This window comes from Teleopsis dalmanni, chromosome X (assembly GCF_002237135.1).
Source record: "Teleopsis dalmanni isolate 2A chromosome X, ASM223713v2, whole genome shotgun sequence".
Lineage (NCBI taxonomy): Eukaryota > Metazoa > Arthropoda > Insecta > Diptera > Diopsidae > Teleopsis > Teleopsis dalmanni.
In genome coordinates, this window is record NC_051848.1 from 12,431,403 (window position 1) to 12,445,759 (window position 14,357).

Genomic DNA, 14,357 nt, shown 5'->3' on the forward strand with positions numbered 1-14,357 from the left:
GTAGAGCATAGCCAACCAAACAAACCAAATGCACAAACAAAAACAAAAACAAAAACAAAACATAATATGCACATCAAGCACACTCATACCCACAATACACTACACATAAACACACAACAGGCACAAACACACACACTCCAATGCAAACGCAAATGCAAATGCAAATGCAAATGCAGTCGGTGCCTGCATTGAAATGAAATGAAATCAAATCAAATGGAAACTGACGTTTAACGTTCTCCACCAATTGTTGTTGTGTTTTGTTTGAAATTTGTTGTACTTCTTCTTGTATTTGTTGTAATTGTTGTTGAATTTATTGTTGTAAAACGGTTTGCGGTTTTTGGTTGGGAAGTGTTTTTTTGTTCGTTATATTTGTTGTGTTATTGCCAGCAAAAAAAATTTGAGTCACAAAAATTAAACGGAAAAATTCAAAATAAAAAAAAAAAACATTTTTTTATCAAAGAAAAATTAATGCAAAATTAGAAACATAAATAAAAGTAGAAAGAAAAAAAAAACAAAATTTGAAAAAAAATTGTTAAGAAACTCTGTGAAAGACATAAGACAATACTACGTCTCCTTTGTCGTCTTTACGGTGGCATTTTACAGTGAAGGTGCTGAGCGACGTTGGGTTCGTCAAGTCGTTATGGGGGTACTAAGATGGCGCGATCTTCCCGGGTCGCGAGTATCTATCGGAAATAATCACAATAATAACGGCGGCAACAGTACCAGCATAATGAATAACAATCACAGAGAGGTAAAATATAGAATTTAAGGATTTGATGAAATAAAGAAATTGGTTCTGGATGGATGAGTATGATTTTACAATAGATTTGAAACTTGTATTAGTTGTGTTGTCTTGACACAGCTTCGAAATGTCAAGTTAACATCCATTAAATTTTTTTATTACCTATACTTATGTAAGATTTTTTATTGTTAGTTTCTTTCGCCGATAACATAATACACCATAATTCTTTATATCGGTAGTTCCTTTCGTATCTAATATAAAACATGATTTTTCACAATATTAATACTCCTTTTCAGCACAGAATACTTGGTTTAACATCAGTAGTTCCTCGCGTTCTTAAAAGAAAACATTACTTTAATTAAAATTGACCTAATACTTTATTAGTTTAACTCGTCCCTCCCTACCATACTCATAAACATGATATATACAATAATTTAAATCTCAGTAGTTCCTCTCTTTCTCTCTTAATGAAATATATGATATCCACAATAATATTATTGATATTTTTCATTATTAAGGGTTTGATTTATTATCAGTAGTTCCTTTCCTTCCTTATAAGATATGTGGTGTTGAAATATTACACTTATTGGATCACTAGTCTATTTAGTTCGCACTTAATTCGCACATAATGCTTACACCATAAACTGCTTATTTCGTCCCTTATTAGATACATAATATCCACCATAATATTATCAGTTCCTTTTAGCATTAAAAGATGAAAGAATAGGTTTGTTTTCAGTACTTCCTTTCATTCTTAATAGAATATGTGACATTAATGTAATAGATCTATTATAACAGATAATATTATAATTATTATATTTAAATAATATAGATATAGTATCTATCTATCTGTTACTATTTATTAATCATATTTAGTTACTACTGGAAAATATGATGTTAGTGATACTAAGCTTAACATCAGTAGTTTCTTTCGTCCCCAATTAGATACATGACATTCGCAATATTATTATCGGTTTCCTTCGTCAATACCAGATATCGATAATGGGTTTATTATCAGTAGATAATTTTGTCGTATAGAATAATGTTATGATCATGTTTACATCTCATCCTTAGTGTTGATAATATATAATGCATACGTCATTCCTTAGTAGAAAAATTTAATATTTTAATTTACACTCAAGACGAAACATGTTAATCACAATACCAGAATTCCATCGTGTTCTACTTAAAAATAGATTTTTCTAGGTTGATCAAAGTTAAAGTATTTTCATTACATTCACTACTACATATATATATTTATGTAATTTTTGGGTGATTTTGGTAATATGTTTTACATATTTTTAAGACATCAGTCTATGGTAGTTTGGTTGTATTATTAATCCTATTTTTAAAATTGTTTCTTATTAGATATTCTACTATATTCTTATAAGATATTTTAATATCTAATAAGTTATTTTGCTAAGATGTTACTCTTTACAATTCCTTATTTATATTTAAAGTAAAACGAATTCTAGTAGAATTGCTTGGAAAAGATTCATTTAAGTCGTTTAGTCATAATACAACACGAAGGTAGACTGGTGGTACAGCATCTCAAATAATCCTTATCTTATGCAATGTGAGAAGAAAACGACTTTTAAGTCTTCTTGACTCTAGGTTTATGATAAAAGACTATCATATATAATGTTTATACAATACTTCGTCCGTGCTCGGTATTAACGTTACCGAGTTGGTAACTGATCGTGCTATTGTATAATTATTTATTTTAAAATGTGATTTACCGCCTTTCTACTATTTTTTCCAGCTACCTCTTACAGCGTTAAGCATATGTTCAGTTATAGCTAGTATGTTCAAAGTACTGGTACCTATTTTATTTGTGTTCTTTTAATAAATATCTATTTATGTAAAATGTGTATTACACATGTGTTTCCTTAGTAGTATTATTATGGATATTCTAAATTAAACATTACCAAACCATATTTTTATTCAATCAAATAGTTCTAAATAGTTATAGAACATATGGTTTTGCTTCAGAATTACATCTACTATTCAATTATAAATTCAATTAATCTTCGGTTTAGCTGCCATGTTATTTTTTAAGTAATTTTATAAAAATACAGATAATCATAATAACAATAAAACAATGTATATAATGAAATGAATTGAAATGAATATATTTTATATAGTACCATCAATTTAAGTGTGTATAACAGACTATTATTATCGAAAGGCAGATGGCGATGCGTTCAAAATAGTTCCGTTATAGTCTAGTTAGTTAGGTCCACATAGTCTTGCATTTTAACACTATTTATTTATGCTTATTATAAATAACAATGTTACTTATTTGTAAAGCCCATTTCTCAAGATTCATAGAGATCAGTGTTGAAGAAAGCTATTTTACTATAGAGAGAGAGTAATAAGTGAAATTGTAGTGATCTATAAAGTCTACTATGTCTTGTTCGATATTCATTGTGTGGGAATAAAAGATTTGTTTTGCTACACTGTTAAGCCCGTGACTAATAAATTAGTCTCCTTCTTTTTTTTGATAACTCCATTGAAAAAGTTTTTTGTCAGTCTACAAAACTTTGCAGGAATAATTTTGCCAAACTTTTGGTTAAATAATCAAAATGACTAATTATAAGCCTTATGTCCTTTACGTTTCCTAACAAATTAATTAAATTTGGGCAATCCCCTATCATTTTTTGAGATAATGACTAATGATTTAATGACTGAAGTATATTTAAAGGTGCTTGATTGTCTAATTGTATATAAATATGACAGAAATGTGATAAAAAATGGATGATGGTTGTGAGTTATATGACAATATATACAAAACATTTGAAATAATAAAGATGACAAAAATTTTAAATAAAATGAGGATTTTCGTAAAAATAATCGTACATATTTTTAGAAAATTATAATTTTTTTTAGTTTATGGACGTGTTAAGTATCATATTAAAGGATATTTTAAGGATGAAAATTAGTATACGATTTAAGGTGCTTAAAAATATTGTTCGGTATATATAACTGTTGGACTAAAGGCTTTTTTTTTTGGTGGGCTTTTCTTTGACATTCAGTATTAGTATTAAGTAATGAAAATTGACTTCTTGTTTCATACAAATAATTCACCTAACAATTAACTTCCGAAATTATGGTATAGTGTATAATTTATATGCTCTCCGATGTCTCCTTCATTATGTTATATTAAAATAATTCCTGGCAAACTGATTACAGTATTTTCAGATCGCATCATATATAAAGAGTTTGAAATCAGATAAATATGATTATGAGTTTAAATTATCTAAATAGTTTTTAAATTACTGAACTAAGAAAGGCTACTCATTTCAAGCATTTAGTTGTAATTTAAAGATTATAAAGATTATAAAGATTATATATTTATTTCGACTACTAAAAAAAAAAGAAAAAGTACAATTATCAAAGCAATTTAAATACCAATTACTTAACCCTAAAAAATATAAAAAACGTAACATATTTCCAAAGTAACGAGAAACAAATTGGCTTTCCATATACAATAATTATTTTTAATTTCTAATTTAATTTAATTTCATATTAATTATGATTCATTCACATTTGAAGAAGCATAAATCTTCAAAAATTTCGAAGCTCTTAAAAATTCATTACCTCACAAATCAATAACAGAAATCTTTCTTCTGCTAACGCGCGCTCTCCGGTCTACGGTCTTCAGACTTCGGTCTTCAATCTTCAATCTTTCTTTTGCCTGCTGAATGTAAAGAAACGCGCGTATATTTCCTTTAAACAAAAACAAAAACAAAAACAAAAATAAAAATAAAATTAAGAAAAAATTGTAAAAATTAAATTTCAGTTTAAAATATCTTTCATGTTTTCTTTTATGTTAATTTAGATATTTTTTCAGCTTTAATTTTACATTTATTTTTTTTTTTGAATTGAATTTTCGTGCGCCGCACAACTCGACGCACTTTTACTCACACTCAGTCGATCGGACGGGGAGTACATATTTGTTTTCTGATTCCACAAAAACACACCGAAGAAGAAGACAGACAGACGGTGAATTTCTGATTTTCAGAAATTGTGAATTTGTGAATTGTGTCTGTGAAAACTTTCTCTCTTTATTGAAAAAAAAAAAAAAAAAAAAAACTAAACAAAATGTGCAATGCACAATATAACGAGCAACACAGATAAAACTACAAAAAACCTTTAAAAGTTGAGAAATCCAAAAACTCAATAATCCACAAAGAAAGCAGAGGTAACTCAATTTCATGATAATTCGCTAAATTATTGATTTCGTTCGAATAACACTTTTAGAGTTCAATGGAACAAAGCAAATTTCTTTAGGTTTTATCTACTTTGATATACAAATATCGATAAGCAATCTACGATACTTTTACCACAGGGTTTTGTTGTCATACTCAAACTCTACAATTTAACGTCTTTGTTTCCCAATGTTTACCTTTTATTCACCTTAACTTTTCACAACAACAGTTTTATTCGAAGTTCATGATTTGATTTTTTTTTCATTTTAATAATTTATTAATTGGTATTTATAAGATCGTCTATATAATACTACTTTACATAAAGAAAAGTACTTTCCAAATACTTAGTTATGTTCACTAAATGCAAGAAGAAAGAAACATAAATAACAAGAAAGAAGAAATACTTTAAGAAAGAATATATACTATAGTCAGATTTTCACTAAACATAACTATTTCAAGCAGACTTACTTGAGGAAGAGGGGTCTTTCAAATGAAATATTGGATCGACTATAATCTTGTTACCACTCAGTTATGTCATGATGCATTAATCACATATAAATACATAATTATTCGGTTTATTTTATTATAGGTGTTTCAGAAACTAAAGTTCTCGGCTACGTGCCTGAACAGTCTGACAAATTGTCGAAAGAGTAATTCCCTAAAAACGTGTTTCTTCTGGAGGTAAAAGCACAGGCATGAATATTAGCTTCTTATTCCTGTGAGTTTCCACAGTTTCTTTAGTGAGTGTTATAAGTGATCAGAGAGTGCACTTTGTAAGCCCTGCAATATTCACACGGTCCCTTTTAGTGAAATGTCTTATTATTTATATATATCTATATATAATTATATATACTTATATGTATTGATATATATTTATATATAAGTGTCTTCAATTTATTAATGACAAGCTGAAGAAAGTAGAGGTAAGTACTTTTCTTCACGATCTCCAGAAGAACATTAACTATATTTTTTTTTTCATTCCTTTCATGTTTCTTTGTCCGGGAACCTAGATAAGAGTTTTAACTTGCTGTTTTCGTGCTAAATTCTTTAACTACCTTTGATTTTATAATAAAGATTTGGTTGAATGACTTTAATTGCCGCTTAGCTATCACTAAAAATTGCAACACTATATATGATGTGATTTGTAATTAGCCGGCATGTCTCCCTAATTAATAAAACTTCATCCTGAAGACCGTAGCTGATAAAACCTTGAGTAGCCTAATGAAGTGTTTTATGTCCGTAAATAGCGCGAGAACTTGTTCCCTAACTTTTAAAATATTCTCAAAGAAACGTTTGCTAGAAAATAACATTAAATCTACTTTTCAATAAGATGTTCAAAAAGAATCAGTCTTTAAATATACTTAAGGAAGTAAATATTATCTTCTAAAAAAAAATTAATTTTTTATAATATATTTACCAAAAGTAACTATTTTTAAGGTCCTTAAAAAATCACTTGATAGGTAAAGATTGGGCGTAAGTTAAACAATGCAGTGAAGTACAATATATTTTTTTCGATTGATTGAATTTTCTTCCTCAGTCTCAGTAGTCTCATTTCAGTTCATTGAATTTGATCAAACGATTTTTCAACTTATGCAAGTGATTATTTTTTACGCTTTACCCCTTATCTTGAAGACACCCACCATTTAAATTAACCCAATTTTTTTTCCTACTATTTTGGTATAATTTTTATTCTTTCCACTACTATTTCTTAAGCTAAGCAATGATGTTTTATTTTCCTTTTTTCATCCTTTTTTTTTCCTTATAATTATTTTTTTTTTTTATTTTATTATTATTTTTTTCCTTTATTATTATCTTTCTATGTATTTCCATTTATCGTAGCATACGATCAGCAAATGTAACTTGTTGAGAATAAGTGAGATAAATGCTTCCCAACTGCTCATATGTGGGATTGCTTACATCGCCTTTGTATTTTTTTGTACGTGCTTTACATTTTAGATACTTTTTGTTATGTTTTTGTTTTGCTTAATTTTTTATCAAAAGTTTATTTCCCTCTCTGTTCCCGTGATCTGTGAACGAACATGCAACCATCCATCCCCCACGCATGCAATATTTCTGTCGTCGTCGTGATATTTTTTAATAGTTTTGGCTTCAAGTACGATTTTTTTCAAATTTTTTTTATATTTTAATTTTTCAATTTTTTACAATTCCAAAATAATTTTAGATATTTTATTAAATTTAAGATAAAAATTATTTTCGTTTATTTTAGATTTTATTGGAACAATAGTAACCACAATAGTAAAACCCAGAAGCGGTTAGGTTGAGTTAGAACTTTGCGCTTCACTTAATTCTAATAATTAAATTAATTAATTAATTTGACAAAAAAAAAAAAAAGTCAGTTATTACCTTTTCAATTGAATTTTTAATCGAATGATCAATTCTAGATCTATAATTCCTTCTTCAATTTTCGGCTAATCTGTTAAATGTATGGCATTCGTGCAAAATTCAGACCCATCCATTTAGGCAGATTGTTTTATCGTAAGATTGTCATAATAATATTATCAAAATCACGAATCAACTATAATGAAAATTTCAGATAATAAAAAATAAGGACTGGTTTCCTGCCGGTTAAGGAAAGATTATTAAGTGAAAAACAACTTTAACATAACACTCTTCGTTATCGGAAATGGGAATGGAAATATTGGAAAAAAATTTGAGAAGAACAAAATCCCAAAAAAAAAGTTTATAAAATAAAATAATTGATATTTTGAATAAATCAATTTTTGTTAATTCCAGTGGTTCATAGTGTTCGAGTACTGCGTTAGAGGTCGCAGATTTGAATAATGAAATCGAACACCCATTATTCCAACTGTCCGTTTGTATGGTTTATGTTTCATTTTATTTTCGTTTTGTATGGGAGAGAAATATTCATACAAAAGAAATCTTAATTTTGAGCACTAATGAAGATTAAATGAAGATTTTTGCTAAATGAAACTGTGTCTCAACATACCTAAACATTAGTAGAACTTCTCTTAATATTACATATGTTTACTATAAAATTGTGTAGCTGTTGTGTCCTTTACACGTGTCTCTTTACAAGACACTCTCTGAATTGAAAATATTGAACTATGTGTCTGACTATAACAATAAAAGTAATGTTAATTAAATAATTAATTAAATATCATAAATAAATATTATTAAATATATGATTGTTTATATCACAATTAAGTTGAAGTGTTTAGTCACCTGGCTATCTCCTAAGAAACCCTCTCGTCTTAGTGACTGCACTTTAGATTATTGTCTGCGGTATATATGATATTTTTTCATAATAAATTGATTATTCTTCTAAAATTCCGGAACATCGTCTCCCTTTTATTTGCATGTAATCACGTTTTGCACTTTTTGAAACATCTCGCAGTACTTTATATACTGCATTATTCTTAGTGTGCATTTCCAATTGTTTCATATGTTTTGTGTTTATATTAAGTGGAGGAAATTTAAATTTTAGCCACCGCGTACAGCGCATAAAGTGCATTTCTATTCCGTACCCGCAAATGCAGTAAATCTCCTTGAAGAGTTTCTCCTTCTCAAATTAAAAATAAACGCAGAAAATCTAAACTTCAAGACGTACGCATTTTGGCTTTGCTCTGCGCTATTTCGATTGTACGTTTGTTCGAGTGTCTGAGCGCCGCGCTTCGTCTCGGGTGTTTATAGCACCGGATATGCTCATGCCCATGCCCATGCCTATGCCTATGCCTATGCCTATGCCTATGTCCGTGCTCATGACGATACCGTGTAATTCTTAAGTCGTAAAATTTTACACAAATTTATTTTTATGTAAATGACAAAAAAATATGCGTTGCTGCGATATGACGGCAAGGCGGTACGCATTTTCTGCTTGTCTAATAAACCAAGTGAAAAAGAAAATCCAGAAAGAAAAAGTATAAATTACTAAATAGTATATTGACGAAGTAAGAAAGATTTAAGCAAGAAAGACTTAACTATCTTAAAGTCAACGATTTATTAGACAACACTCTAAGGATTTAGGTTCTGACTTCTTTGATTGGTAAAGTGGTGATTTTCAACTGTTTATCATTTTTTATTTATTAATGCTCCAAAATGATGTATGCAGACATATTTTTACACCTATTTTTGTACTTAAGTATTCTTCCGAAATGTTTTATTAAAATTATTTTATTCACTTCACATACTTAGACATACTTAGGTTAGGAAAAATATTAAGCTTGTCATAAGTAAGACACAAAAATCGTATTAAGTATGTATAGTAATGTCGGTCTGTTCTTTCCTCAGTTGCTAAGTTGAACATTAGTTTACCTATATAGACTTCGTATCTATATAGTTTAAATTATTAAATTACATGGCTTCTATATAAATTAAACAGTTAGAATTTATTTTTCTTCATTACTTCAGTAAAAAAATTAGTTAGAATAGACAATGATCGATATTTGCTAGATGACGTTCTGCTTTATCCATTGATTTTATCATTTCTAACTGCACATACATATTTTCCATATACAAAGGTAAATCAATTATAGTTTTGCGCCCTTTAACATCACTCTTTGATTACTTGTTTTTATTGTCCTAGTTAATATCACCGCTCTTTATAAGAGCCACACATTTTTACTATTGGATCAACGCCGAATCCCCTCTCTTTACGTCAATTTCATCCTTCATTTGTTGGAACTATTTTGCGGTTCTAAGTAAAATAACCTGTCGCTAACATGAAGTAGTTTGAATTAGACTAGACACATATTTTATAGTGAATAATTTGCATGACTCACAAGAACTGTGATATCTATCTTATTTTCCTGGTCAAGTATCTCCTTTAAGAAAATTTTTATTAAAATGATTATGATTACTTGTTGCTACCACTACACTTTGCTTCGTTTTAAGTAGGTCTCATGCCATTATAATGAATGATCTTAACAACTGTTCAAATTAAAATATATTACCATTTTTTGTATCAGATATAAAAACATCTGCGTTTTATTTTTTTCAAGTAGATTTTGAAATATCGAAGTAGCAATCTACCACTTCAGATACAAGGCAGCGCACAATTCTTACGCACACACAATCTTCGTAAGTACACAACGCAGAGATAAAAACTGTCTGTGCAACATTCCGGCGACCAACGAACACTACTGCACGCTCAACTACGTCGCGGTTGCCGTCGTTTGCGATTGCTTTGGAACAGCGCCGTGCAGTCTTCCGTATCTCGTATGTTTTTTGCACCTATTGAAGTAGTCTTAGTACATCCAAACATGAATGTTCTAATTTTAAATTTTGTATTTAAACAGCTTTGCGCCCGTAGCTCTAGTTCTACTGAATTTCCACGTCGTCTTCGCGTAGCTGCGTCTTCAATCTGTTTTTTGGGGTTTTAGCATGAAATATTTGACAAATTAACAGAAAGTGTCAAAATGTTTGACAAATGCTCTTCAATTACGAAATCGTAATGGCAGCCCATCAACGTTTTTACGAGTATAATTAGAACAAATAATTTCCTAACAATTGCATAAGAAGACCCCTTTGGTTATGGTGTCTTAGCATGGCTTATTAAGAAGAAAAGAAGCATGAAACCCTTAAGAAACACAACCAAAAAATTTGTATTTATATTAGAAAAGGATTAGTAATATTTAATAAACAACAAACCGTTCTATATATTGCGGATTGTGAAATATATTTCATTATCTGTGTTCTTCTTGATTAATAATGAAGTTTACAAAAATGAATTATTTTACTCTTGAGTAAAGATTTTATTTCAGATTCGCAAAACTATTTACTACTATATACTTGGTATATAACTTTCAATATGTCATTTGTCTAACTTATGGTGTAACCCTAGATGAGCCATAGTTCGAACGCTTAATCTTAAAGAAAATCTTAAAGATAGAAAGTCCGAGTATCAAGTGCGGGAAGAACTTCTGTTTGAGAAAGCACTGTTCCATTTTTTCAAATCAAAAGGAACCAGCCTGATATGTCTATAAACTTCGTTATATCCCTAAATTTTTGTTATTGTCATGTCAGTTAGAAAAGCGGCCCTAACGTTTTTAAATTTTCCTTTAGCCAATTGTAGGTACTAACACGTGAAATAGAGTACAGTTTTCTTCTCATCTACAGAGTCACAACCACGGTTGCCACTTGAAAATTTTTTTCGGTACCAAAATTGGTTTAAAAAGGTACCATTTCTGTAAAAAAAGGTCCAAAATTTTTTTGGATCTTTTTGTTTTCTCGTTTTGTGTTTTTCATAGTGTTATAAATGAACAAAATATAAAATAGTGCAAAGTTGCATTTATAAAAAAAATTAATTTTAAATATCCACAATAAAGTTGGGTCGTCAAAAATGTACCATTTTGAGTACCAAACGAAAAAAAAAAAAAGAAAAGTACCAATTTTGGTACTAAAGTACCATAAGTGGCAACCGTGGTCACAACTAAGACAAAAGCCGTAAGAGGATAGTCACATTAATAACACTAAAAATAATAATAATAATAGGATTAAATCCGGGCACATCATTCCGACGACGGTCGGTCTGACGGTGCGTAAAGCATTCCACTTCCTTAAAAAATTGAAATATAGTGTATACTATAGTATAACATTTATATGAAAGTAAACATACTACTGCAAAAATTAAGGCTTTTTATCATTTTGAAAACATTATCCATTTTGACTTCATATAACCAACTAATAATTATTAGAATTTTACACAATACGTATATTCGTATATCTGCTATGAATGTATGTTTTTTTAGGAGCACGCCCACTGTTAGTTAAAAAGATGGATCTCTTCTAGGTTTATTACTTATAATAATAAAAAAAAATTCGATTAGTTTTGGTGTATTTATAACATATATTATTAATTTCTTATAGAAAAACCAAATCATTTGAGGAATTATAATAAAAAATTCTATGCAGCTAAGTTATGATTAGTAATGATACGATAACCCGAACCAAACCATCAATTTTATATTAAATAGAAACGAATTCCAAATCACAATAAATATATAATTCTACTGCCCATATATAGTGAGTTTTTTTTAAAGTTAATGTGAATTATATCTTAAAAATTCAAAGCAAAGCATTTTTTTTGTAAATGCAGTTTTTTTTGACCTTAACCTTAACCATAGTAATTTGTATTATTACCGGTTTCTTTATAGTGTATTATAGTTAGAGAATCGAAAGGTTTATTCGTATTAAGGTGTTCTGTAAGAGCACCTTAGAGTGTAACATATCATCACATTATTTCATTTGAATTCAATCACAAAGATATTTTTTTTCAAAAAACGAAGAGACAAATCTACAATACGCTTCAATCAAATCTTCTCTCATTAAGGGTCATATTATACAGAGAGTCATGGTCACGTCAAATTTGAAATAGTTATTGTTTTGAATATAAATTAAAAAATTCTTAGTATGCACTCATTCACTTACGTCCAACCCTGCATTTTAAACATAATAATATGTTCATATACATTAAGACTGAAAAGTTTTCGGAAATTCTCATTTAAAATTCGCGCGCTGTATATTTTTCGATATTTTAAGTTTATGTAGTTTGGCAGCACTGTCCTTAATTACTATGCCAAAAATGAGCTCGATCTGTCAGACAGTTCGTTTACGGCAGCTGTTGAAACCAGTTCACCTCAGTAGTGCGTTGCGAAATGTCTTCGACGGTCGTACGACCGTCCTGAAAGGCTTTGTACCACTCATAAACTTGAGTTTTCGATAAAACTGATTCCCCATAAGCCTTTTGTAGCATTCGCAACGATTCTGCACACGAAATTTCGTTCGAAACACAAAATTTGATGCAAACTCTTTGTTCAATATTTTTTTCCATTGTTTTTTTCGCAACGCACTACTGAGGTGAACTGGTTTCAACAGCTGCCGTAAACGAACTGTCTGACAGATCGCGCTCATTTTTGGCATAGTAATTAAGGACAGTGCTGCCAAACTACATAAACTTAAAATATCGAAAAATATACAGCGCGCGAATTTTAAATGAGAATTTCCGAAAACTTTTCGGTCTTAATGTAGGTTATGTAAATGTAGGTTAAGTTCTTCATATCAAATCTAGTAGTATTAATAGTACTAAGCCATAAAAGTTTGAAAGGTTGTTATTCATACAAGGTCAGTTACTTTCTTGAGATAACTTAAAATTCTTTTCAAATGAAGTTGAAAGTTAAAGTTGATTATTACTGACAGACATAATATGACAATGCAAAACAACGTGTTTTTCCTTCTGTTAGATAAAAGTAGAAGAGGTTATTAAAGACATTAGTACTTGATGACTATGAAACTGTCGTTGAGCATCGTGCTCTTCTTTAATAGTTTACCAATGGAAGATTCTTAAGGTTATTAAAATTCATTGAATGCATGCATTTATGACTTCAAAACAATCGTTAAGCATCTTCATTAAGAATGTGTTTAAAAAACGATAGTAATATTTTATAGTTTTAAAACTATCATTGAGCATCACTCTCTTCCATTAAGAAGACACACTCCATTCGGAGTTTGTCTCAAACTTCATAATATCATTTTTTTTTACCTAAGAATCGCATCTACAATGTTTTTAACATTTTTGGATATATGTTGTTTTTGGTTCAATGCACAATGACTCATAAATAGCTTCAAACTTCCAGTGCAACTTCCTTCCATAAAGCCTCATGTAAAATGTCCGTCCTTGTCCCACTAATTGTGCCAACACTTTCGCTCCCAGAAGCACGCTTAGATGCAGTCAAAATTAAAAGTCATTTATAATCGAAATTAATCGCAATGAATACAGAAAATGAAAGTGAGTCTGACATTGTCTTTTTTGTTATTTTGTTATTTTGTTATTTGCATTTAAAAATCTCAATTTACTCTTAAAAATGTAAAATAATAATAAAAAAAAACTATTATAATAACAATAATAAATATAATAACAAATGGAAACGAACGAAAGCATTTTCACTTCAACTATTTACTTTTTGTATTGGACATTAAAAAGCGTCAAATAAAAAATTAAGTTTCTTCGTTATGAATTTTATTTTATTTTTAGGCTTCTATTTACTGAAATCTTAACTGCAAAGACCCATTTATTTACTAACATAAAATTATTTAATATTTTAATGTGATTATGTATGTGAAGAAATTTTTTTATTTAATTACTTAACACTGAAATTTCGCTCGTATCTTGACGTCTTCCACTTTGCCAAGATCTGACAAAGCCTAACCAAAGCTAACCAATAAATTCTAAAGTGATATCAGAGGGAAGGTCAAGTATTTTATAAGAGTTCTATATTACCCTATCCCCCTCGCATTGTCCCTTGTCAATAGCTAGTTTACATTCTTTATACGAAATCTTGACGAATACGAATACGAATACGAATGCCATTGACCTACTTGATCAACAAAACAGACCAGAAAAACATTTTATTATTATATATATCTTC

General features: G+C 29.3%; 1 protein-coding gene across 6 annotated transcripts in view; it reads left to right on the top strand.

The window, feature by feature from the left end:
- The window catches only part of LOC119662596 (rap1 GTPase-activating protein 1), a 112,959-nt gene that overhangs the window by 62,960 nt on the left and 35,642 nt on the right, over positions 1-14,357 (top strand). The window contains exon 1 of one of the 6 annotated variants that reach the window (XM_038072249.1): positions 480-751. The exons of the other annotated variants lie outside the window; for them this stretch is intronic. Within the exon in view, the coding sequence (XP_037928177.1) occupies positions 641-751 (111 nt within the window). The 5' untranslated portion in view covers positions 480-640. Of the gene's footprint in view, positions 1-479; positions 752-14,357 lie in introns of those variants that run through there. 6 annotated transcript variants of the gene reach the window in all.